Source organism: Orcinus orca, chromosome 16 (assembly GCF_937001465.1).
Source record: "Orcinus orca chromosome 16, mOrcOrc1.1, whole genome shotgun sequence".
NCBI lineage: Eukaryota > Metazoa > Chordata > Mammalia > Artiodactyla > Delphinidae > Orcinus > Orcinus orca.
In genome coordinates, this window is record NC_064574.1 from 80,999,323 (window position 1) to 81,023,390 (window position 24,068).

The 24,068-nt window shown below is 55.7% G+C and overlaps 2 protein-coding genes and 1 pseudogene across 18 annotated transcripts; 1 reads left to right on the forward strand and 2 right to left on the reverse strand.

Annotated features, from left to right (window-relative positions):
- POP7 (POP7 homolog, ribonuclease P/MRP subunit) lies at nucleotides 1-9,926 on the reverse strand. 3 transcript variants are annotated; one of them, XM_012532637.3, is made up of 2 exons: nucleotides 9,659-9,926; nucleotides 1-697 (listed from the first exon to the last, which is right to left on the reverse strand). In XM_012532637.3, the coding sequence occupies exon 2, from the start codon at nucleotides 685-687 to the stop codon at nucleotides 265-267; it is 423 nt and encodes a 140-aa protein (XP_012388091.1). In that variant the 5' UTR covers nucleotides 688-697; nucleotides 9,659-9,926; the 3' UTR covers nucleotides 1-264. The 3 variants fall into 3 exon arrangements, with proteins under 3 accessions (XP_012388091.1, XP_033282339.1, XP_004268911.1); XM_033426448.2 differs by lacking the exon at nucleotides 9,659-9,926 and adding an exon at nucleotides 931-1,320; XM_004268863.4 differs by lacking the exon at nucleotides 9,659-9,926 and adding an exon at nucleotides 935-1,237.
- On the reverse strand, nucleotides 4,695-9,652 carry LOC101279295 (40S ribosomal protein SA-like; annotated as a pseudogene).
- A 51-nt stretch (nucleotides 9,927-9,977) lies between the features above and the next one.
- Nucleotides 9,978-23,913, forward strand: GIGYF1 (GRB10 interacting GYF protein 1). Of its 15 annotated transcripts, none has more exons than XM_049698835.1 (27): nucleotides 10,071-10,206; nucleotides 13,530-13,663; nucleotides 15,321-16,450; nucleotides 16,696-16,805; nucleotides 16,899-17,028; nucleotides 17,129-17,224; nucleotides 17,367-17,478; nucleotides 17,591-17,699; nucleotides 18,045-18,085; nucleotides 18,303-18,473; nucleotides 18,705-18,958; nucleotides 19,088-19,196; nucleotides 19,662-19,799; nucleotides 20,009-20,109; nucleotides 20,326-20,497; nucleotides 20,616-20,779; nucleotides 20,886-21,001; nucleotides 21,086-21,202; nucleotides 21,330-21,430; nucleotides 21,561-21,643; nucleotides 21,738-21,878; nucleotides 21,957-22,184; nucleotides 22,430-22,614; nucleotides 22,741-22,901; nucleotides 22,985-23,148; nucleotides 23,235-23,364; nucleotides 23,454-23,913. In XM_049698835.1, the coding sequence occupies exons 4-27, from the start codon at nucleotides 16,771-16,773 to the stop codon at nucleotides 23,504-23,506; spliced, it is 3,111 nt and encodes a 1,036-aa protein (XP_049554792.1). In that variant the 5' UTR covers nucleotides 10,071-10,206; nucleotides 13,530-13,663; nucleotides 15,321-16,450; nucleotides 16,696-16,770; the 3' UTR covers nucleotides 23,507-23,913. The 15 variants fall into 15 exon arrangements, with proteins under 15 accessions (XP_049554795.1, XP_049554792.1, XP_049554797.1 ...); XM_049698840.1 differs by having other exon boundaries at nucleotides 16,299-16,450; XM_049698838.1 differs by lacking the exon at nucleotides 13,530-13,663 and having other exon boundaries at nucleotides 9,978-10,206.
- The last annotated feature ends 155 nt before the right edge of the window (nucleotides 23,914-24,068 follow it).

Sequence of the window (24,068 nt, forward strand, 5' to 3'; positions counted from 1 at the left end):
TGGCAGGGCACCAACACAACTTGATACTTTTTATTGTATACGACAATGGTTACAGACCACAAAGGTTCAGGAGGCCCCACTGCTTGGGCCCAACAAAAGACAGTATTTGCCCTCTCAATTCAGAGTCCTCTGGGCTGCGAGGGGACAGGCTTTTTCCTACATGGCTCTGGAAGAAGGTCCAGGACAGTACTCAGTACAAGAAGAGCCACATCTGAGCCTAGCTTTACGGGGGTGGGTGGATAAGGTGGGGCAGCCTCATCTCAATCACTTGGGTGTGACCCTGAAGACACGGATGTGGATGGCCGAGTTGTTGCGGATCCGGGTCAGCGGCTCTCGCGTATCAATCTCTGGTTCCAGTTCATCGACAAGCTCCACGGTGGAGGTATTGGCAGCCACCTGCAAGGACCCGAAGCTGCCAGCCTGCAGCTGTAGGGCAATGTTGATGGCGCGGTTGATGGCCAGGCCCAAGCCGTGGATGTAGATCTCATTGCATGCGTTCTGACCCCGAGCCCCTCCATCCAGCAGTTTCTGGCAGCGGGCCAGCTGGGCCTTGAAGTCAGTCTTCATGTTGACATAAATGTCATTGGGCCTCCGGGGCAGGCGGTGGGGGAGCCGCTTCCGCAGGGTGTACTCCACCGGGTCCAGCTCAGCCTCGACGGCTCCGCGGGGCTCTCGGTTTTCGGCCATGCTGTGTGCCCTGGCACGAGGAAGAGACGAGATCAGCCAGGGGTGACGAGCGACCAACGCTTCCTTTCCCACCCCGTTTCCTGACCAAAGAGTGAAGCCGGGAGAAGGCGCACTCGACGCCTCTATTCCCTTCCACTCACCTCAAGCTCCCGCATCTCCCCCACCCCCAGTTCCTACTCATTCACCACATCGCCCCCAACCTCCAGGCCCCTCCACCGCCCCCTTTCCCCAGCTCTTCCGCGCCTACTCTCTCCGGTCCACAGTGCTCTCCACGCGCCGCGGCCCGCTCCCCTGCCAGGGCACTCAAGCGTTGCGCCGACCGGCCGGAATATAGGGCGCTTCTCGCGACCCCCAGGCCCCAAGAAGGAAAGGTGAACACCGCCGGAACGCTCGAGCGCTAGAACCCAGCCGGCTCCTGGCTCCTGACTCCTGAAAAGGGTGCCGAGTGCGCACGCGCGCTCGTCCCCTGCAGCCAAGCCCGCGGGATCCACGAATCGCCTTCCTGGCCTCCGTTCTCCCGCCCCTTTCCTGAGAGCTCGCAAAACCGCGCGATGTGTTTGAGTAACGCGAGGCTTCCGGGGGTGATGGGATCTACCACGTGTACGCCTCCCAGGCGGGGCGCAGAGGCAGGAGGCGTGTACCAAGTCGGAGCTGGGGAGGGTCTGGGAAGGGGAGGTCAGCTTTCCTGGGCCAATCCGAGTCCCCGGTTCGCGGAGGTGTCCCGAAGGGGAGAGGGGAGGAGAAGAGGCTATTGTAGGGGCGTGGAGGATTTTGGGGTAAGGGTCTTCCAAAGATAGCAGGGAGGGCAGCGAGTTCCATAGAACGTGATCGCGAAGGGGTCTGAAGTCAAGTCTGCCCTCTCGCGTCCATCGCAGTTCCTCGGGTCAGAGGAGGTGTGGCAGAGTTGGCAGAACTGACCTCCCGCCCAAGGTTCCTGTTGCCCAAAGACCGAGGGCGGGTAACGAGTGGCGAGGCCCGGCCCTTGGCGGAGGACAGCTCTCCGGGACTCCTCTGCAGTTCACGGGGATCCGTCCTTCTTCCCTGCGTCTGGCAGGGCTGACCTCCCAGGCCAGCCCCTGGGGACGCGAGCTATGAACCGCAGGTCCAGCCTTCACAGCTCCCCTGGGCCCCCCTGACCCACTCGCACCCCTCCACCACCCCCACCCGCCGCCAGCTCTTCGGTCACTGCCCAACACCTGGGAGTACGGACGTGCGCCCCCTGGCGGGAAAGTGCAGGGCAACACCTGGGGGTTGGTGGCTCCCCAAGACCAGTGGGAAGGGGCTTTCTGCCCAGATTGGTTTAGCTTCTGTAGAGTTCCATTTGAAAATGAGTTAGACCTGCAGTGAGGACCTCAGTTCCCTCATCACTCAAATGGGGATGAGAATTCCTGTCTTGCTACTGAGTTGCAAAACTCAATATAACCTTACAAACTGTAAGCCTACACGTTAGCTTTTTTTTTAATTAAAAAAAATTTATTTATTTGGCCGTGCTGGGTCTTAGTTGTGGCATGCGGGCTTTTAGTTGCAGCATGTGGGATCTAGTTCCCTGACCGGGGATGGAACCCGGGTGCCCTGCATTGGGAGCGAGGAGTCTTAACCACTGGACCACCAGGGACGTCCCTGAGCTGGCATTTTTATGCACACCGCCCCCCCACCCCCACCCCAGACCTCTCTCTAGTTGCCTGGGGTAGAGTCTGACCCCATTTGACTGGAGGTTGGAAAGAGGCCAGGCTCCTGAGAACTTCTCTCCCAGCACCACTTAAATCCTGTGGTTCTTTTAGCTTCAGATTCTTACAAGTTTGGGGGGTTATTTGGGGTTGAAGAGGAAATGCTGGCTACAACCTTACTCCATCTCAGAAGTGACATCTGAACAGAGTTTTGATGGACAAACAGGAATTCTTCAGGGAAGCAAGGAGTATTCTGGAAACACTGAACAGTATTTTTAAAAGAATGGAAGCATAACCTAAGCTTCCACCTCAAGGAACTAGAAAAAGTAAGGCCAAAGGGAGAAGATGGGAGGAAATAATAAAGAGCAAATATAAATGAAACTGAACACAGAAAAACAATAAAGAAATTCAAACCAGAAGCTGGTTCTTTGAAAAAGTCAATAAAATTGACCTCTAGCAAGACTGACAAAAAAGAGAGAACAAGAAAAAGAAGACTCAAATTATGATTATCAGAAATGAAAGAGGGGATAGCACTAAAGATCCCATAAACATTGAATTATACTTGGAGAACAACACAAACAACTCTACACACATAAATTTCACAGCTTAGATAAAATGGACCAGCTCCTAGAAAACAAACTACCAAACTAACCCAAGATGAAATAGATCATCTGAATAACTCTGTAACTATTAAGGTAATTAAATTCATAGTTAAAAAAAAATTTAGAACAAGAAATATCTAGGCCCACATGGTTTTACTGGTGAATTCTACCACGCACACAAAAAAAGGAAGTAACACAAATTCTACACAATCTCTTCCAGAAAACAGAAGAGGAAGGTACATTTCCTAATTAATTTTATGAGGCCAAAACCAGACAAAGATAATACAAAAGAAGAAAAATCACAGATGGATACCTCTCATGAACAACACAAAAAATCTTCAACAAAATGTTAGCAAACTGAATCCAGCAGTATATAGAGAATGATATACCACAACCAAGTAAAGTTGATTCCAAAGATGCAGGACTGGTTCAGTGTAAGAAAACCAAACAGTATTATCTACCATATTAACAAGTTAAAGAAAAAAACACATACGATCATGTCAATTGATACAGAAAAACCACTTAACATAATTTAGTGCCCACTTATGATAAGAGCTCTTAGCAAAAAGAGAATGGAAGGAACTTCCTCAACCTGGTAAAGAGCATCTACAAAAAAACTACAGCTTCCCATCATACTTAATGGTGTAAGACTGGACACCTTTCTCTTAAAATCAAGAACAAGGAAAGGATGTCGTCTCTCACCACTCTCATTGTTGGAAGTCCCAGCCAGTGCAATAAGGCAAAGAAAAGATTGTAAAGGAAGAAAAAAAACTCTCTATTTGCAGATGACATGATTGTGTATACATAAAAAGTCCCAAGGAATCTAAGAAAAACATATAATTAATAAATTAGCTTATTAGCAAGTTTGCAGGATACAAGATTAACATACAAAAATCACTTGTAGGGCTTCCCTGGTGGCGCAGTGGTTAAGAATCCGCCTGCCAATGCAAGGGACACGGGTTCGAGCCCTGGTCCAGAAAGATCCCACATGCCACGGAGCAACTAAGGCTGTGCGCCACAACTATTGAGCCTGTGCTCTAGAGCCTGCGAGCCACAACTACTGAAGCTTGTGTGCCTAGAGCCCGTGCTCCGCAACAGAAGACACCATTGAGAAGCCCGCACACCACAACGAAGAGGAGCCCCCGCGCACTGCAACTAGAGGAAGCCCGTGCGCAGCAACGAAGACCCAAGGCAGCCAAAAAAAAAAAAAAGTTAAAAAAATCAATTGTATTTCTATGTACTGGCAATAAACAGCTGGAAACCAAAATTTAAAATCATTTACAATCACTCCAGAGAGAGAGGGGAAGGGGGAGGAGGAAAGGAGGGGGAGCGAAAAATATTTAAGTATAAATGTAACAAAACATGTACAAACTCTGCTTAAAACTACAAAATGCTAATCAAAGATCTAAATTAATGGAGAGATATACTGTGTCCACGTATTGGAATATTCAACATAGTATAGATGTCAATTCTCTCCAAATTTAATGCAATTCCTATGAAAATCCCAGCAAGAAGTTTTGTAGATGTAAATAAGTTTATTGTAAAATTTATATGGCAAGGCAAGAGAAGTTAAAGCAATTCTGAAAAACAAAAAGTTGGAATCACACCACCTGATTTTAAGACTTACTGTGTAAACACAGTATCAAGACAGTGTGATATCTGCCAAGGGACAGACACAAAAATCAATAAAATGGAATAGAGAACCTAGAAATAGATTCACACAAGTACAGCCAGCTGATTTTTTTTTTTTTAAGAAACTGTTTATTTTCCATCAACCTATTTCCATTTTAAGAGTTTGTGGAAGAACTGCTTAAGACCACTCAGTGCTTGTTCCTACCCACTCAGCGGCCTGAGCAGTGGGAGCTGCAGACCAGTGTTCAGTGGCAGGTTGAGCACTCCAGCCTCCAGTGGGGAACTGTTGAAGAGGCACGGGGACACCTGCACACCTTCGGACCAGTCCACCACCTGGACTGGTAGCAGTGAACTCAGGAGCTGGAGCAATCCATTCACCCTGAAATTCCTCCTTGGTCACAGCCTTCTCAGCTGCTGCCTGCTCATCCTTTTCAATCTCTCCAGGATCTCTGTAGAAGTAGAGATCAGGCATGACCTCCCATGGGTGTTCATGGGAGATGGTGCCACGCATGTGCAGAACTTCCCCGGCAAGCATCCACCACATCAGACCCACTGGGAAGGAGTGAGCTCCCTTGTTGTTGCACGGGATGGCAATGTCCACATTATCGCAGAGGAGAGTCTGCGTTACACAGAGCAATGGTAGACAGGTTAACGTAAGAGGCCTCTGGGAGAGGCAGGTGGTCAGCCCTGGGATCAGTAACCACCGGAAGTCTTGGCTCCCGGAAGGCTGCCTGGATCTGGTTAGTGAAGGTTCCAGGAGTGAAGCGGCCAGCAATAGGAGTGGATCCAGTGGCAGCAGCAAACTTCAGCCCAGCTCGCTGGCCAGTATTCCTGGAGGATATGACACTGACATCAGCTGGGTTTTCAATGGCAACAGTGGCATGAGCTGCCAACAGAAGCTTCTCCCAGGTTCTCTTCAGATTTATTATGTAGATGTCATCACTTTTCCTTTTGCAGGTGTACTGTTCCACTTGGAAGCCAAGGTTGGTGCCACCTAAGTGGGTTCCTGCTGCAAGGAATTTGAGGACATCCTCCTCCTTCATTTGCAGGACATCAAAGGCTCTGGAAATTGTGAAAGTTTCCCTTTAAGTTACGATGGGAGTCCAGAACAACGCCGTATGGACCCCTGTCTGGCTGGCGCGGAAAAGCCAGCCAGCTGATTTTTGGCAAAGGTGCAAAAGCAGCTGAATGGGGAAAGAATGAGTCTTTTCAGCAAGTGGTGCTAAAACAACTGAATAAATAGGCAAAGAACTGAACCTCAGCCCTATGCAAAAAATTAACACAAAATGGATGGTAGATCTAAACATAAAATGGAAAATTATAAAACTTTTAGAAGAAATATAGGAAAAAAGTCTTCATGACATAGGGTCAGGTAAAGAGTTCTTAGATACAACTCCAAAGGCATGATCCATTAAAGAAAAAAATTGAGGACTTCCCTGGTGGCACAGTGGTTGGGAGTCCACCTGCTAGTGCAGGGGACATGGGTTCGAGCCCTGGTCCGGGAGGATCCCACATGCCGTGGAGCAGCTGAGCCCGTGTGCCACGGCTGCTGAGCCTGCGCTCTAGAGCCTGTGAGCCACAGCTGCTGAGCCCACGTGCCACAACTACTGGGGCCCGGCGTGCCTGAAGCCCGTGCTCCACAGCATGGGAGGCCACTGCAATGAGAGGCCGGCACACTGCAGCGAAGAGTGGCCCCCGTTCGCCACAACTGGAGAAAGCCCATGCACAGCAACGAAGACCCAATGCAGCCAAAAATAAATAAATAAATATGTGAAAAGTAATATATGGTTTAAAAAAAATTGATAAATTGTACTTCATCAAAATTAAAAACTTTTACTCTGTGAAAGACCACCCAGCCACGGACTGCGAGAAAATACCTGCAAATCACATATCCAACAATGGACTTGTATCCAGAATAAAGAACTCTCTAAATTCAAGCGTTAGAAAACAACTCAATTACGGACTTCCCTGGTGGTCCAGAGGCTAAGACTCCGTGCTCCCAATGCAGTGGGCCCGGGGTTCCATCCCTGGTCAGGGAACTAGATCCCACATGCTGCAACTAAGAGTTCGCATGCTCCAACTGAAAGATCCCGCATGCCACAACGAAGATCCCGAGTGCGGCAACTAAGACCTGGCGCAGCCGAAAAAAACAAAACCAAACAAACAAAAATAGAAAATGGGCAAAAGTCTTGAACAGAGGGTTCTTTAGCAAAGAGGGTATAAGGATGACAAATAAGCACATAAGATGTTTAACACAGCCATTATGGAAATGCAAATTAAAACCATGATGAGATGCCACTGCCCACCTATTAGAATGTCTAAAATTAAAAATTTTGACAATACTAAGTGTTTAGGAGAATGCAGAGAAACTGGATCTCTCATACACTGTTTGTGGGAATTTTCAATGGTCCAGCCACTCCGGAAAATAGTTCAGCAGCTTCTTCTAAAATTAAACATACACTCACCATATGACCCAGCAAGAGCACACATGGGAATTTACAAACTCGTACACAAATGTCCACAGCAGTGTTTGTAATAGCAGTGTTTGTAAAAGCCCCAGACAGGAAACAACCCTTGTGTCTTTCAATGGGTGACTGGTTAAAGTGTGGTACATCCCTACCATGGACTACTACTCAGCAATAAAAGTTGGATCAAGGAGACCCATTAGGCTGCTGGAAGACTACGTACATCCTAGAACAATACTGTGCTGAGCAGCTCAGAGTTTACTGTGGAAGGCAAACAAGATGAGCAAGACAGTGCAACCGCTGCTCAGCATGGAGCATGGATAGGGTTCAGTGGACCCTCAAGGAGGTACAGCCAATATGACCTTGGGGGGATGCAAGATGTTCCACAGGACGCAATGGCTAAGGTGAGGCAGTAACGTCTAGCAGTTGGGCTCAGATCCTGTGCAGTACCTCCTGTTACAATGGAGAGGTCTGGGAGGTCTGAGCCCTGGGAGATAGGGAAGTAGGAGGGAACCAGCAAAGGATTCAGAAGGAGCAGCTGATGAGGTAGGAGGAAAACCAAGGGATACGGTGATCTGGAGGCCAGGTGAAGAAAGCATTTCTTGGAGGAGGTAGTGACCAGCTGTGTCATATGCTGTTGGTAGGCCACAGGAGATAACAAACCAGTGGATTTAGCAATGTGGTGATTTTGCACTGGTGACTTGACAAGCATTTACACTTGATTGACCAAAGAACTTAGCTCGTTAGAAAAAAAAGGCAGAGAGTTTGGCTGTTTACTCTTACTTGAGACTTCCCTTTCATCTCGATAAACCATCTAACCACAACTCTTTGTTTAGTTCAAAAGCTTCCAAATTCAAAATAACACAGACCAAGGCATTTTACAGCATAGTCTTGAATAAACCTGAATAAACAAAAATATCTTAGGTCCAAGTGATTTTCTTCATTCAAATTCTTTTCTTTAATTTTGTATGGGAGATTCACAGTTCTGATTTGTTTCCTTTCTCAGAGAGGGTGCTTATGCAATTCAATTTCCACAGTGTCATCAGCAGCAAACGCATTCTCACTTTACGGCTGGGGGAGATTACTTGGCCAGGATCACAAGCTGGCATACAGGAAACCCAGGGCGACCGATCAATTACTCCAATCTTCTACCTTGGAGTCCAGCGTGCTCTCCCTGACACAAAGCATCTGGTAGGTAGGTAGGTACTACTGTCCAATCAAAAACATTTTCATGATAGCATTCGAAGCCCTCAACTTAAGTTTCACTTCACTTCTCATCCAACTAGCAATCCAGGTCCTCTTCTCCCATCAGCCTGGCTTGTCACTATTCTAAAGCTGATGCTCACTTTTCTTAAATCTACCCAAATCCTGCCCTTCCTTCCTGCTCAGCACAGGCCACCACTGTCCCTGACTGCTTCCCCTTCACAGGGGTTTCCCCCCTCTTTCCCCTGTACCATTTCTCCACTATAATTTACAATCTCACATTTGCTAATTAATCATTAAAACAGGCCAAAAGGCGAAGACCTTATTCAGAGGGTAGGACACATCTAGGAAAGCGGGCGGGGGGGGGGGGACAACAACAAAAGCTTTGGAGTAAGAAAAAACAGCTGTCATAAACTTGAGAACTTTGTTCTAGAAGAACTTGATTGGAGATTGGATTCTGTTGATATATTTTCACACAGTTAACAAATGTGAATATTGTGGACCCAGAAGGCCCCACTAGCTAACATTTGTGGAGTGCCTGCCCTATACCAAGCACTGTGTTAAGTCCTTTACCATACAATCCAGAGACTCCGAAATGAGTAAAGCTGCCCAAGGCCACGGTCAGTATAGGATGGAACCAGCACATAAGCCCTCGCTTTAAACAATTGCATTTTCCAGCCTGTGAACAAGCAGCTTCACTGACTACACTGAGGCAGGAATCCTGACTGCAAGAAAGACAAGGGAACTGAAAAAAGCAGACACGAAAACTATAAGTGCATAGAAACCTGGGGTGTGCTCCGTGCAAGAACAAAGGGCCTTCCTGGTAGCTCCGGAGGTCGGCGCTCCGTTTTGGCGAAACACAGAGGACTCAAGTTCCAAGTCTGAATTTACCCTTCCCTGTCCTGAGGATTATATTGTTTTTGGTAACGGCTGTTTTAGGAAGCTGGGAAGTAGAGTATACATTCTGGCGTAACTTCCAAAGAAAACGGTGAAAACACACACAAGACTTTTTCATCCTAAAAAGTTCAGGGAATCGGAAAAGTCATTCTTGAAAACCTCCTTTTTAAACAAAGGCGGTGTCAATCTACTTCTCACATTTGCATAGTAGTTTCTCTCTTTCCGAAGCCTTTCACACTCACCTATTTTAATTCTTTCAGCACTCCGGAAGGGAGTGGAATGGGGGCCAGGGATGGGGCGGAGCAGAGCATCAATACCTTACTATAAAACAGAAACTGAGGCCCGACACCGTCAACTCCTTCGCCCCCGAGGTCTAGGGGGCTAGTCGGTGGCGGAGCCAGAAAGAAACTCCAGATCTCACCAGCCAGTGCTGCCTCGGACTTGTTTCTAAACCATTAGGTTCCTCGTTTATTTCGTATACCCCGGGGATGTCCGACGAACACACCTCTGGGTTGTACGTGGTCTCCTTCAATCCAGGCGGGCTTCCCGGAGGAAGCCGACCGTCCGGGAGGCGGGCGATGCCGCTAGCGGCGGCCTTCGTCGCGATGGTCGCGCATCGCGTGCAGGGGGGGGCCGCCGGGGAGCACCCCGGGGACACCCTCACAACCCCCCCGGCCCGCAGCAGGCTGTGTCACGTGAGGCACCGGGCTCCCAGGTCACGTGCCGGGGGGGGCTCGGGGGAGGCGGGCATCCGGGCCGCGCCCGACGGGCACGCTAGGAGCGCGCTAGGCCGTGCGGGTCGGAGCGGGCCGGAGTATCAAAGGGGGGCAGTGGCGGTGGCGGCGGCCGCGGCGGGGGCGGAGGGGGCGGCCCCGCGGCCCCGCGTCCGCGTCACGTGGTGTGAGGCGGGCAGCCATCTTGCTACAAACACAAACAGAGAGGAGCGGCCGCCGCGGGAGCGCCAGCGCCCCCTCCCCCGCTGCCGCCGCCCCCCGGCCCGCCGCGCGTCGCCAACGCCCCGGGACCGGAGCCTCGCGCCGCCCGCCCGCCGCGGTAAGCGCCCGGCGACCCCGCGGAGCCCGGCCCGCGGCCGGGCCCGGGCCAGGCCCGCCCCCGACGCCGAGGCGGCCGCGCCGAGCCTACGAGAGCCAAAGCGGGAGCGCGGGCCGCCGGCACGGACCCTCCCCCGTCTCCTCCCGAGGCCGCCGCCCCCGACGCCCGGTGTGCCCGCCCTCCGGCCCTCCCCGCTTGACCCTCCCCCGGCGGGGGCCGGGTCCCCGCGCCGCCCGGAGGGAGGCCGGCTCCCTCCCGGGGGCGGCCGCCCGCGCCCCCGCACCTGGCGCCCCCTCCCTGAAGGGCACGCCGTCCTCCCGGGCCGGCCCGCCTCCTTCCCACCCCCGCGCTCCTAACGGTAGCTCTCCGGCCCTCGGAAGCCCGGCCCAGGCCCCCCGCCTACCCCCGCCCGCATCCTCCGCCCGGGGGCCCGGGACCCTAATGCCCGGTTCTCCCCGGAGATATCCACCAACGCGCCTCCGGTTTCTTATCGGCCTGAGCTGGGCCTGGCGGGTCTTAAAGTCCAAGCTTTCCGTGACTTCTGGCTAACGTGGAAGCCTCTCCTCTTAACCACAGCACTTCGCCTGGGTCTTCGCCTAAATTTCCTTTCAGCGAGCGACATTAGTGCTTGGTCATTGGGGTCTTCTTCCTCCCGGTTGCCCGGCCGTGTGAAACACCTTAGTCTGTCCTGTCGCCGGGCTGGGCCCTTCCCAGCCCATCTCCCCTGATGCAGCAGCTCCCCAGTCACGGCCCCTCACACTTTGCCTTTTTTTTTTTTCCAAGTTAACTTTAAAAAGACCCTCATCTCACACGTCTTACCCAGCCATTACTAGAATTCCCAGTGAGCGTACAGGTCTGGTCCATCATAGGGCCAGGCCTAGCCCCGGGGATAGATGCTCAACCAGTACTTGTTGGCCAGCTCTTTCTTCCAGTCACCCCAGTCTCACTCCCCTCTTGCTTCTCATTGCTGCTTTTCCAGAGATCAGCCTCCACAGCCTTTCTGCTGCCTGAGAGCTGACACGCGGTTGCAATTTAGCCCCCGCCCCTTGGCTTGCATCTGAAACACCTTGGGTACCAACAGGCTGGTCCCCTTAGCTTCTCACAGTGTGGGTGTTTGCTCTCTGGTCCTTCATCGGTACCGTTCCCTGTGCAGTCCCAGGCCACCCACCCTCACCCCAGACTCAGTTTTATTTCCTAGATGGTAGGTCTAGTGTGTCACTGGGCAGGGTTGGAACAGATCTGGGCGTTGTGTGGCTGCCATGGCCTGGACCAGGGACCTCGAGGGGTCCCACATGGTGATTACAGTCAAGTGAGTTCTGTTCTTAGACTCCTGGCCTGTCTTTCTCAGCCAGCAGATATGTCAGTGTTGTCTGTGGTTTGATGGATTAAAGGACCCCAGTTTGCCCTGGCTTTTACATCTGTAGTTGGAGTTTGGGATAGGAAAAAAAAAAAAAAAAGCCCCCCTTTAGAGCAGAGGAGGTGAGAAGTGGCTACGGGAAGGATTTTTTTGTTTTTTTTTTTTGTTTTTTTTTTTTGATGTGGACCATTTTTCAAGTCTTTATTGAATTTGTTACAGTATCGCTTCTGTGTTTTTTTTTGTATTTATGTTTTGGTTTTTTGGCTGCGAGGTATGTGGGATCTTAGCTCCCCAACCAGGGATCGAACCCACAGCCCCTGCATTGGAAGGTGAAGTCTTAACCACTGGACAGCCAGGGAAGTCCCTATGGGAAGGATTTTAAAAATTCTAACGAGAAATTAAAAATGGTTTAAAACTCACAAAGTGTGCTTGTGAATTCGGGATGGTTCCTGCTGCACATGTGCCCCTTCTCCAGTCTCAGGTAGGGTGTTGGAGACGTCAGTGTCTCCTATCAGGGCAGCTGCAGCCTCTCTTCCTTGTTTTCTCTGCCTGGAGCCCAAGACTGGGCAAGTGGGCAGAAGGGATCAAATGAGGTAAAGTGTGAAAGTGTTTTGCAAACTGTTAACTATGAGACATGCTGCGGGGCGTTGTTATGATGGCTCAGAGGGCAGAGCTGGGAAAACTGACCAGCTGGGAAGAACATGGGCTTGCACCTCTTTTTAAGTCTCAAGAGTTCTCCTACCCCGCATGGAGAATCTTTCCATCCTGAGAAAGGGCGGAGTCGCCTCCAACAGGCTTGGGGCTGGGTGGTTGCTCAAATGTTGGGGAATTTGGTATTGTACTTCTGTTAATAGTGGTACCTTCCTGTGCCAAAGCACATTGCTCTGGATTGGGGCTAATTTTCGCGGTGATGGAATGAGGAAATAACGTTCTTAACTTAGTGTGTACTGGGACTGCCTATTCTCTGGATTTTTTCCTTCTCCTGTAAGTTCTGAACCCCAGAGAACAGGGTCCCCTCGTGTTCCCTCAAGCCTGTCGTGAGCACCCACGACCAGTGTGTGTCCTCTCCCTTGGACTCCGGCAGGGGGCAGTCTTTTAAGAGCAGTAATTCAGGTGTTCAGGGAGTGAGGGTATGATGAGGCTTGAGAAGGAGAAGGGGGCGGGGTGTGGATAGATGTGGCAGACAGATGCTGAGAGGTGGGGGCTAAGCACAACATCCTTAGGTCAAGTAGCCGGGGAGGGATGCTGTCTCCGTCCGCTGCCTGCCACCTCCTCCTCTTTCCTTCACTGGAAGGGGATCCAAATGCTGGGCTTTCAAAGTTTGTGATAGACTCAGGACAATTTTGTTTAATCTATTCTTTTCCCGAGGATTTCCCTCCTGGCAGGATTGCAGGTTTCTCTCATGGGACAGTGTAATTAGGGAATGATTTCCTTGCTCTTCAGAGGCAGGAATGAGCTGGAGTAAATTTGGTTTCTCTTGTCTTACATTCTTCCCCATAAACAGACAATAGGTATGGTTACCTTCTGCCTGCGGCACACAGTGGGGTTTCTTAACTGTGCCCCTGTTGGTAATCCGGGCCCAGACAGCTCTTTGCAGTGAGGGCCGTCCTGGGCAGCGTAGGATGTTGAGCAGCAACCCTGGCCTCTGCTCACTGGATGCCAGTGGCATTTCCCAGTCATACTGACCATAAATGTCCCCCGACATTGCCGCATGTGTCCTGGGAAGCAGAGTTGCCCCCAGCTGAGAAGCGGTGGCTTTGACGAAGGGCGTGGGAAAGACGCACGCCTGTTTGGAGCTAGAAACGGTGGGGCGCGTGTGTGCTGCCCACAGTCGGAGGGCCAGGCAGCCACCGGGCTTCTGGGAGCCAGGCCTCCCCTGGCTGGGCCCGCCTGGACGCTTGACCTTTCTCACCGGCCGCTCCTCCACTTCCTCTCGCCTGATTGCCTGTCTCTCTCGCCTCCGCAGTTTCCCTGCTTCTCACACCGGGAGCCAGCGCTTTTTCTCAGTTCGCTCCTTGCAACCAGGACAGAAGGGCGACGGCTGAAGTGGGAAGCGCCCGGCGGCCAGCCGCCTTTGCCACTCCCTGGAGGGGTGGGAGGGTGAGTTGTCCCCTTTCTGTCCTCTCACCCCGCAGCAGCTTTCCATGCTCGCAGGACTCTTTGTCCCATCCGTCTAGGATGGGGCTCTTCTGGGGTGGCCTGGAAGAGGCTCAGAACAGCCTCTCCTGAGTTTGTTTGAAGGAAGTGGGGTGTTTTTCTTGGAGTGACGAAGACTTAGTATGTGATAGCTATCCCCAAATGTCTTCTTTTCCCCCTAAGCCTTTTTTTTTTTTTTTTACCAGTAATGTTTATTTTATTATTATTTTTTTTTGGCCGCACCACGCGGCATGTGGAGTCCTAGTTCCCCGACCAGGGATCGAACTTGCGCCCCCTGCATTGGAAGCATGGAGTCCTAACCACTGGACTGCCAGGGAAGTCCCCCCACAAACCTTTTAAAAATGGTCAAATATAACATATACCATTTTAGCTATTTTTTTTTTTTTTTTTTTTTTTTGCGGTACGCGGGCCTCTCACTGTTGTGGCCTCTCCGATTGCGGAGCACAGGCTCCGGACGCGCAGGCTCAGCGGCCATGGCTCACGGGCCCAGCCGCTCCGCGGCATGTGGGATCTTCCCAGACCGGGGCACGAACCCATGTCCCCTGCATCGGCAGGCGGACTCTCAACCCCTGTGCCACCAGGGAAGCCCCATTTTAGCTATTTTTTAAAATTATTTTTTTTTTTTTGTTTTTGGTTGCATTGGGTCTTTGTTGCTGCGCGCGGGCTTTCTCTAGTTGTGGCAAGCGGGGGCTACCCTTCGTTGTGGTGTGCAGCTTCTCATTGCAGTGGCTTCTCGTTGTGGAGCACAGGCTCTAGGCACGCGGGCTTCAGTAGTTGCGGCGTGTGGGCTCAGTAGTTGTGGCTTGCGAGCTCTAGAGTGCAGGCTCAGTAGTTGTGGCTCACGGGCTTAGTTGCTTCGCAGCATGTGGGATCTTCCCGGACCAGGGCTTGACCCCGTGTCCCCTGCATTGGCAGGCGGATTCTTAACCACTGCACCACCAGGGAAGCCCCCACGCTAGCTATTTTTAAGGATACAATTCTGCAGCGTTAAATACATTCATCACGTTGTTGTGCAGCCATCCACCTCATCCCCAGAACTTTTTCATCTGCCCCATTTCAGCTGGAACTGTCCCTGTTAAACAACTCCCCACTCTCCTTGCCACCCCACCCCCAGCCCTGGCACCCACTGTCTACTCTGTTCTTCTGAATTTGACTCCCCTGGTAATCTCACGTGAGAGGAATCATCCAATATTTGTTCTTCCGTGACTGGTATGTTTTATTTAGCTAATGTTTTCAAGAGTCATTCGTTGGCCAAATTACATAAGGGTTGTAGCATAGACAGAACTAACCGGACTCGGCTGTTCTGGGAGGCCTACTCGAATTCAGTGACAGGAAGAGCTTTTCAACAGGCCTGTCTTCTCTGACGGCCGTGTGGGCTGTGGCGTGCTCCAGCTCCAGAAGTGGCTAGCTGAGGCTGTTGTAGAAGAGACGCCCGTGCCGGGGGAGGTCAGCCCTGCTCTGGATGGTCTCACAAGCTGCATTTCGCCCTAGGACGCTGGGATTCTGGGAGTGGGTCCCGTGGCTGTCGTGGAGTTTGCTCTGGGCTGCAGCTTTCCCCTGGCCCCTTTGGTGGAAACCCTTCTTCTTCCTTCCTTCCCAGAGTTGTGGAGTCTTGGAGTCGATGGGAACTGTGGAGGTGCTCCGGTCCCGCCTCCGCCCCAGCCAGTGAGGGAAGCCCTTACACGGCTCCCTGAGACCCTGCCCTGCCCCCATCTGCTTGGCACCACCAGGGATGTGCCGCCTCCTGAGAGCCGCCTCCGCTGTTCCTTAGAGGGACGGGTCGCTGCCACCACCACAACCGCTTCTGTCAGCCTCAGTAACTCTGACCTTATTCCCGCTTTGTGGTGAGGGAGCCTTCTTCCTAGCTTGTATCACGGTAACGTCGTTCCCTCCTTGGCTCTCTGTCCTTACGATCGGGCTCTTCCAATCCCAGGGACCGGGCCTCGGTGTTGACTCCGGTCTGGTGAGTGAGCCCTGGGCATGCTGGCTGGAGTGGCCGGCCACGGCCTTCAGCGCGCCCCACCTCAGGCTCTGGAATAGCCCCCGCTCCCCTTGTACTGGGTCTCTCCCCAAACTGAGTCTCTGGATTCTAGCTGCCAAGCGGCCAGACCTGAGTGTTCTCAGGGGAGAGGTAATTTTGCTCCCAGACAAACTTCTCACCCTCTTAATAACTGGCCTTTTCTCTCTCTAGAACATTTGGGACTCCAGTGGGTTTTTTGCTTGTGTGTGTGTGTGTTTTATCTTTGTCCTAAACATCCACGTGTATCTCAGGCACCCCTTCACTGAATGCTGGGCCACTTGGCGAGAGTGCCGAGCTGTCGGGAGGTGCCTGGCGTTCCCTGCCACACCCCCAGCACCTCCGCCGGGCTCGGCCGAGTGAACTGACTGCTCGAGAGGCCTGATGAGTGGAGGGCAGCGATGAGGAGGAGCAGGGCCTGGGCTGCCCTGTGCTCCGTAACCAGTGGCCTCCAGGCAGCTGTGGGCCTTCTCGTTATGCAGGACGGAGGAGGGCTGGAGGCAGGGAGGTCTGTCTCACCTTTAATTTAACCCCACTTTCTTTTCTTCGCCCCTCAGTAAGGATCTTTCCCAGATGTGAAGGTCCCTCCCTGGGCACTGCTCTGGTCAGACCAACATCCAGTTGCCTGGGGACCCTGGTTCACTCCAGCACAGGCCCTTGCCTGGAGAGAGCCCGGCCCCTGCCCTGCCTGCTTCCCTGGGCAAGGCTGCCAGGTGAGTCTGGGCCAGAGGGAGGGCGTCCCCCTGCGGAAGCTGGAAGGGGCTCTGCCTGCCTGTTTTCCTCCCCTCCCCCAGGCCTTCCTCCACCGTGACTGTTTGGTTAACTCATGGTGTGAGTGGCACGTGGCTGGCTTAGGCGAGTCCTTACAGAGCCCATTACTGTACCCACCTAGTCCTCATCCCCTCGGGCTCTCCGGCTGTGCTGTCTCCAAGGCCCAGTGTCCCCCACGTCTCCACAGGTGTTTGGAGAGTGAACACCCGGTACCCCCTCCCCTGCTCATCCCCTCGACCTCTAGGACACGCCCAGCTCCACAATGGCAGCAGAGACCCTCAACTTTGGGCCTGAGTGGTGAGTCAAGTGTGCTTTGGGTGGCGTAGAGAAGCCGGGAAGGACGGGGCTGCTCAGATTTCTGTCCCTCTCCTTCTCGTGCCCCTTCTGCAGGCTGAGGGCCCTTTCTAGTGGTGGCAGTGTGGCCTCCCCACCCCCATCCCCCGCCATGCCCAAATACAAGCTGGCCGACTATCGCTACGGGCGAGAGGAGATGCTGGCCCTCTATGTCAAGGAGAGCAAGGTAGGGGTGGGCGGGCGTGGGGTGTGGCCCAGTTGCCCGCTTGGCCTTGGCCGGTGGAGAGGGCCCCGGAGCATGTGATACCTCCTGCCCCCGTTGACAGGTCCCCGATGAGCTGCAAGACAAGGAGTTTGCTGCGGTGCTGCAGGAGGAGCCGCTGCAGCCCCTGGCGCTGGAGCCTCTGACTGAGGAGGAGCAGGTGGGGCCCTGCCGGCGGGTGCCGTGTCTCCACCGTGGAGGGGGCTGGAGTTGGGAAGGCAGGTGGTGGAGTTGCGGTTGTGGATGGGGTGGGAGCGGTCAGGTGCCTGGGTCCTCACTCCCACCCCTGGCTCCCTCCTCAGAGAAACTTCTCCCTGTCAGTGAACAGTGTGGCTGTGCTGAGGCTGATGGGGAAAGGGGCTGGTCCCCCCCTAGGTGGCGCCTCCCGTGGCAGGGGCAGCACGCGGAGCCGAGGTAGAGGGGGGTTATGGCGTGTTCTGGGGCGGGCAGCGGTGGGATTCGCGGTCTTGAGGACTTGGAGGGGTGAGCCGGCAGGTTTCCCACGCGCACCTCATTCCTCCTCCAGGCCGCGGCCGCGGTGACAGTTGCTTTTACCAAAGAAGCATTGAAGAAGGCGATGGGGCCTTTGGCCGAAACCCCCGGGAGATCCAGCGTAGCCAGAGTTGGGATGACAGGTGCAGGCTGGGAGAAGGGGGCACAGAGGCAGAGCAGAGAGGGGCCCCGGGGTTAGGGCCCAGGGTCTCACGGAGGAAGGCTTGGGTCTTGTCGTCAGAGGGCACCAGGAGACCCACCAGATCAGCCCTAGTCAGAGAGCTCTCTCTGTGCCCTCTGACCCCCTATGACCCTGCCCTTTTCCTTCCGATTCTCTGGGCACGCCCTTGGGCTTCCTTCCAAGCCCCCCCGTCCCCCTGCCCCCCCGCCCCCTCCCGCACCTCTCGGGGCAGAATGAACAAGGTGAGCAGAGATCCTGCAGGTTGGGGGCGGAACTGTCCTCTGACCCACACCTGTCCCTCCCGCAGAAGCGAGAGGCGGTTTGAGAAGTCGGCCAGGAGGGATGGAGGTATGGAGAGTGGCGAGGGTGGTGGCCAGGCCCTGAGTTCGTTAAGAGGTGGGGGAGGACTGAAATGGGTGGCCCCGGTTGGGGGATGTTTCCTGGGGGAGGTGGTAGGGGCAGGAGGGCCCGGAGCTGGGCTCCACTTTCCCAGCAAGGTGTATAGTAAGAGTCTTGCAGGGACCGTGGCCGCCGCCCGCTGACTGTGTCTTCCCCTGCTCCCAAGCGCGATCCGGGTTTGATGAGGGAGGGGCTGGCCCGAGGAAGGAGCATGCCCGCTCAGATAGCGAGAACTGGCGTTCTCTCCGGGAGGAACAAGAGGAAGAGGAGGAGGGCAGCTGGAGACTTGGGGCAGGACCCCGGCGAGATGGCGACCGCTGGCGCTCTGCCAGCCCTGGTGAGATGGGGGCCAGGTGGGCGCCGTCGGGGGTGGCGGGTGGCGAGAACTTCCTGTGAGGGTGGGCACCTACGGCCAGGCAGAGGGAGCAGAGAGTTCTGGAGCGGGGCGGGTGGGAATGCAGTCCCGGAAGTGCCGGTTCCGGGCCGGGGGTCCCAGTGGGCGGCAGAAGAGTGGGGACTCTGGCTTGACTGGGATACCGATTCTCCTTCTCCGACTTTTCCTGCCCAGATGGCGGCCCCCGCTCTGCTGGCTGGCGGGAACATGGGGACCGGCGTCGGAAGTTTGAATTTGATTTGCGAGGGGATCGAGGAGGGTGTGGTGAAGAGGAGGGGAGGGGTGGGGGGGGCGGCTCTCACCTCCGGAGGGGCCGAGGGCCTGACGGCTTTGATGACGACAAGGATGGGCTCCCGGAGTGGTGTCTGGACGATGAGGATGAAGAAATGGGCACCTTCGATGCCTCCGGGGCCTTCTTGCCTGTCAAGGTATCTGCGAGGCGGCGAGGGGGAGACTTTTCTTAGAGGTTGGTGGGAACCTGCCCTGAGGGGGTCCTCTCACTCCACTCTTTTTTCCTCTGCCGTTCACCTCCCTGTCATATCCCCTAACCTGTGCAGAAGGGCCCCAAGGAGCCCATTCCTGAGGAGCAGGAGCTCGACTTCCAGGGTCTGGAGGAAGAGGAGGAAGAGCCTTCCGAAGGGCTGGACGAGGAGGGGCCTGAGGCGGGTAAGCCTGCGCGGTAGGGCAAGGAGGACGCCTGCAGCCTCGAGCGAGCGGGGTCCGCGGGCAACACGGAGGGAGGCCGGTGCCGACACAGTGTGGGGAGGAGCCTGCAAACAGCAGGGCTGTGTCCAGAAGGCCAAGGGTCAGATGAAAATCAAAGCAGAATCAAAATGACCTTCGACAGTCCCTCGAATCTGTCGAACACGGTATTAAACCAGTGGTATTGTGTGTACAGCCCCGGACGGTGATACGGATGCGTGTCCATTACCGCAGGGGCAAGAGAGGAAGTGTGCAAAGTGGGGTTTGTGGTGTCAGTTCACCGAACCTTAGTTGTGTTGACCAAAGATACGTGGGTGGACTCAATACCCAGAGGCCCTTCTGACCACAAATGGAAGGTTTGTGCTAAATCATTTTGAAGGCCTTCCGGCTCTTTGGTTTTGAATTCTGGTAATTACCCTTCCCTTTCAGGTGGGAAAGAACTGACCCCACTGCCTCCTCAGGAGGAGAAGTCCAGCTCCCCATCCCCACTGCCCAGCTTGGGCCCACTCTGGGGAGGCAACGGGGAAGGCGATGATGCTCTGGAGAAAGACCTGCCGGCAGCTGAAGGTAGCCAGAGGGCAGGGCCGCCCTTTCCCTGGAGCCTGGGGCTGGTGGGGAAGATGCTCCCCTTCCCTGTGGGAAGGAGGTGCAAGGAGTGTTTGTGGGGGGGCCAGAGTTAGCGCCGACTTTTCTGGAATAAGGGTGGTAGAAAGGGGACTGTCTCGCTCCCTTCTCTGGACTCACCCATTCCACCTTCCCTTCTTTGCTCCTTCTAGGAGACGATATGAGGGCAGTGCAGCTGAGTCCTGGGGTGGGTTCACCCCCTGGCCCACCTGGAGATCTGGAAGATGATGAAGGCTTGAAGCACCTGCAGCAGGTGTGAGGGGGCCTGAGAAGGCTCTGGGGATCCTCCCCTCTTGGGGGGACAGAGAGTCTTTATTCCGTCTGTCGTTGCCCCGGTTCCAGGCTCTTCCCCATTGGTCCCGCTGTGTTAGGACCTGCTCTCTTGACCCCACCCCACCTTAGCCCCAGCCCCGTCCGATGTTGCTGGGCTTGGCCGGTTAAGGCTTCCCCTCTCTCCCTGGGTTCCCAGGAGGCGGAGAAGCTCGTGGCCTCCCTGCAGGACAGCTCCCTGGAGGAGGAGCAGTTCACAGCCGCCATCCAGGCCCAGGGCCTGCGCCACTCTGCAGCTGCCACCGCCCTCCCCCTCAGCCATGGCGCGGCCCGGAAGTGGTTCTACAAGGACCCGCAGGGGGAGATCCAAGGTGCCCGTGGGAAACAGGGCATGCAGGAGGGGCTCCTGGGGCGTGGGGACAGCACCGTTCTCATCAAGGGCTCCTCTGGCGCACCTTTCTGACCACAGCCCCCTTTCCCTTGGCCCAGGCCCCTTCACGACACAGGAGATGGCGGAGTGGTTCCAGGCGGGCTATTTCTCTATGGCCCTGCTTGTGAAGCGGGGCTGTGATGAGGGCTTCCAGCCGTTGGGTGAGGTGATCAAGATGTGGGGTCGTGTGCCCTTTGCCCCTGGGCCCTCACCACCCCCACTGCTGGTGAGCATACCCCCCTTTGCACAGAGCAGGGACGGGAGGTGGGAGCCTGGCGGATGGCAGCGGGTGCTGCAGAGCAAGCCAAGGTCAGAGCCGCCGGAACTCTCTGGCCCTCACTCAGGGAAACATGGACCAGGAGCGGCTGAAGAAGCAGCAGGAGCTGGCGGCAGCCGCCTTGTACCAGCAGCTGCAGCACCAGCAGTTTCTGCAGCTGGTCGGCAGGTATGGGGGGCCCAGCAGGGCTTGTCAGTAGGGCTGCACTTGCCCTGTGGCCGGCCCACCTCATGCCCGTCCACTTCTCGGCAGCCGCCAGCTCCCGCAGTGTGCGCTCCGGGAAAAGGCGGCTCTGGGGGACCTGCCGCCGCCGCCGCAGCAGCAGCTCACCGCGTTCCTGCAGCAGCTCCAAGCTCTCAAGCCCCCCAGGTGTGTGGGATGCTCCATCCTCGCTCCGTGTTCCCGTGGCCACGCGCACAGCCCTCGGGTGGTGGGGGCGTGGGGTGCAGGCTGGAAATGGCTTTAGGGTGCTGAGTGTCAGTGCTTTGCTCCCCAGGGGTGGGGACCAGAACTTGCTCCCGACGATGAACCGGTCCCTGTCAGCGCCAGACTCGGGCCCCCTCTGGGACATACATACCTCAGCCTCATCACAGTCAGGTGTGTGGCCAGCCACTGCCCGCCCGGCCCATCCTGAGCCCTGAAGTCCCCTCCCTATCCCCGATGGCCGCGGGTGGGTGGGTACCCTGAGGCCTGAGCTCCCTCCTGCAGCTGCCTTTGTTCCCTGCAGGCGGTGAGGCCAGTCTTTGGGACATACCAATTAACTCTTCGACTCAGGGTCCAATTCTAGAACAACTCCAGCTGCAGCATAAAGTGAGTGGGCGTCTGGGGCTGGAGTCCTCGGGTATCGGGGGGCCGGGCCACGGCAGGGAAGGCCTGACGTCAGGTCTGATGTCGACCGCTGCAGTTCCAGGAGCGCAGAGAAGTGGAGCTCAGGGCGAAGCGGGAGGAGGAGGAGCGCAAGCGCCGAGAGGAGAAGCGCCGCCAGCAGCAGCAGGAGGAGCAGAAGCGGCGGCAGGAAGAAGAGGAGCTGTTTCGGCGCAAGCAGGTGGGGGCCCGGCCGAGCGCACGTCCTGCCTGGGCCCGGCGGGGGTGCCCGCCGGCCCTCACCGCGTCTCTGCCTCAGGTGCGGCAGCAGGAGCTCCTGCTGAAGCTGCTCCAGCAGCAGCAGGCGGTGGCTGCCGTCCCTGTGCCTCCTGCGCCCAGTTCCCCGCCCCCCCTGTGGGCCGGCCTGGCCAAGCAGGGCCTGTCGATGAAGACGCTGCTGGAGCTGCAGCTGGAGGGCGAGCGGCAGATGCATAAGCAGCCCCCGCCTCGGGAGCCTTCGCGGGCCCAGGCTCCCAACCACCGCGTGGTGAGCAGGCTGGGCCTGGCCCCTGCTGGCTGGCACCTTGGGGCCCTCGGGAACCCCTTCCGGTCAGCTCCCGGGGTGACCCGGGGTGGGGGGCACACTGGTCCCCATGTGACCCTGGAGGCGCTCTCTTCTGTGAGGCCCTCACCTCACCTCACCCACCCGCCGTGCCACCTGAACGAACCTCCCACTCAGCGTTGAGTGTGTGTGTCCCGGCCTGGGCCACCCTGACTTACTGCCCTCTGTAGCAGCTCGGGGGCCTGGGCGCCACCCCCCTGAACCAGTGGGTGTCTGAGGCTGGGCCGCTGTGGGGCGGGCCCGACAAGAGTGGGGGCAGCAGCAGCCTGGGGCTCTGGGAGGACACCCTCAAGAGCAGCGGGAGCCTGGCCCGCAGCCTGGGCCTGAAGAACAGCCGCAGCAGCCCCTCTCTCAGGTGGGCGCCGGGGCCTGCGGGGGTGGGCGTGGGAGGGTGCGGGACTCTCTCAGGTGGGCGCCGGGGCCTGCGGGGGTGGGCGTGGGAGGGTGCGGGGCTCCTGAGCTTCACCTCCATCCCGCTCAGTGACTCGTACAGCCACCTGTCGGGTCGGCCTGTGCGCAAAAAGACGGAAGAGGAAGAGAAGCTGCTGAAGCTGCTCCAGGGCATCCCCCGGCCCCAGGATGGCTTCACCCAGTGGTGTGAGCAGATGCTGCACACGCTGAGCACCACGGGCAGCCTGGACGGTACAGGCGGCTTTCCCCGGGAGGCCGGCTGGGGGTACCAGACCCGCATCGGTGGGCTCTGACAGCCCCATCCTGCCCCGCAGTGCCCATGGCTGTAGCGATCCTCAAGGAGGTGGAATCCCCCTACGACGTCCATGACTATATCCGTTCCTGCCTGGGGGACACGCTGGAAGCCAAAGAATTTGCCAAACAATTCCTGGAGCGGAGGGCCAAGCAGAAGGCCAGCCAGCAGCGGCAGCAGCAGCAGGTGAGGTTTCACAGAGCCCTGGCCAGAGGCAGTGAGGGCGCCCAGCGCTCCCCTGACCGCCCCCCTCCCTCTCTTCTGCTTGGCAGGAGGCTTGGCTGAGCAGTGGCTCCCTGCAGACAGCCTTTCAGACCAACCACAGCACCAAACTCGGCTCTGGGGAGGGCAGCAAAGCCAAGAGGCGGGCACTGATGCTGCACTCGGACCCCAGCATCTTGGGTGAGTTTGGAGTGGGGAGGAGGCTCCTTGCTCAGCACTGGGCAGGAGCCTGGGTGGGTGAGCTCAAACCCAGCTTCCCCTGGCTTCAGGGTACTCCCTGCATGGACCTTCTGGTGAGATCGAGAGCGTGGATGACTACTGACCAGCCCGTCCCACCAGCACCCTGGGCTATAGGCCAGGGGCAGCAGCAACGGCTTGGACCCCTGGGTCCCCGGCCTGCAGGCTCCCCACGAGGAGCATAGGAGGAAGCAGGGGCAGGGTCCCCAGCACTTGTTACAAACCACACGATGCACCTTAACTCACCCACCACGAGGCACTTTACAGATTGGGGGGAAGGGTTTTTTTGTTTTGTTTTTGTTTTTAATTTTAAACAACATTGAAGAAAACATTAGAGACAAAAAAAAATTGTTAAGAAGGAGACTCTAAGCACTCCCTTTCCCTTTTGGGGATGGGGGAGCAACAATGGAAGATCCACAGAGGTTTTTGTTTCGTTTTTTTTTCTTTTTTTTTCTTTTTTTTTAAGAAAAAAGAAAAACAAAAAAAATGGTTAGGAGACTGAAAGAAAAAACACACTGTTATTTTGGGGCAGTGGGGACACGGGCCCCACGGACCTGTCCTGCCTGGCCCCCGAGGCTGCACTTACCCTCCCTGCCCCACACGGTGGGCCACTGGGGTAACTGGAAGCTGGGGTGCCAGCAGTTTGC

What these genes read in the sequence shown, in the direction of transcription:
- POP7 (XM_012532637.3), bottom strand. Translation starts at nt 687, where the DNA reads ATGGCCGAAAACCGAGAGCCCCGCGGAGCCGTCGAGGCTGAGCTGGAC.
- GIGYF1 (XM_049698838.1), top strand. Translation starts at nt 16,771, where the DNA reads ATGGCAGCAGAGACCCTCAACTTTGGGCCTGAGTG. An exon ending in GGGCAGCACGCGGAGCCGAG is followed by an intron (nt 17,479 to 17,590) that starts GTAGAGGGGGGT and finishes TTCCTCCTCCAG; the next exon opens with GCCGCGGCCGCGGTGACAGT. An exon ending in CCCGCAGGGGGAGATCCAAG is followed by an intron (nt 20,498 to 20,615) that starts GTGCCCGTGGGA and finishes CCCTTGGCCCAG; the next exon opens with GCCCCTTCACGACACAGGAG.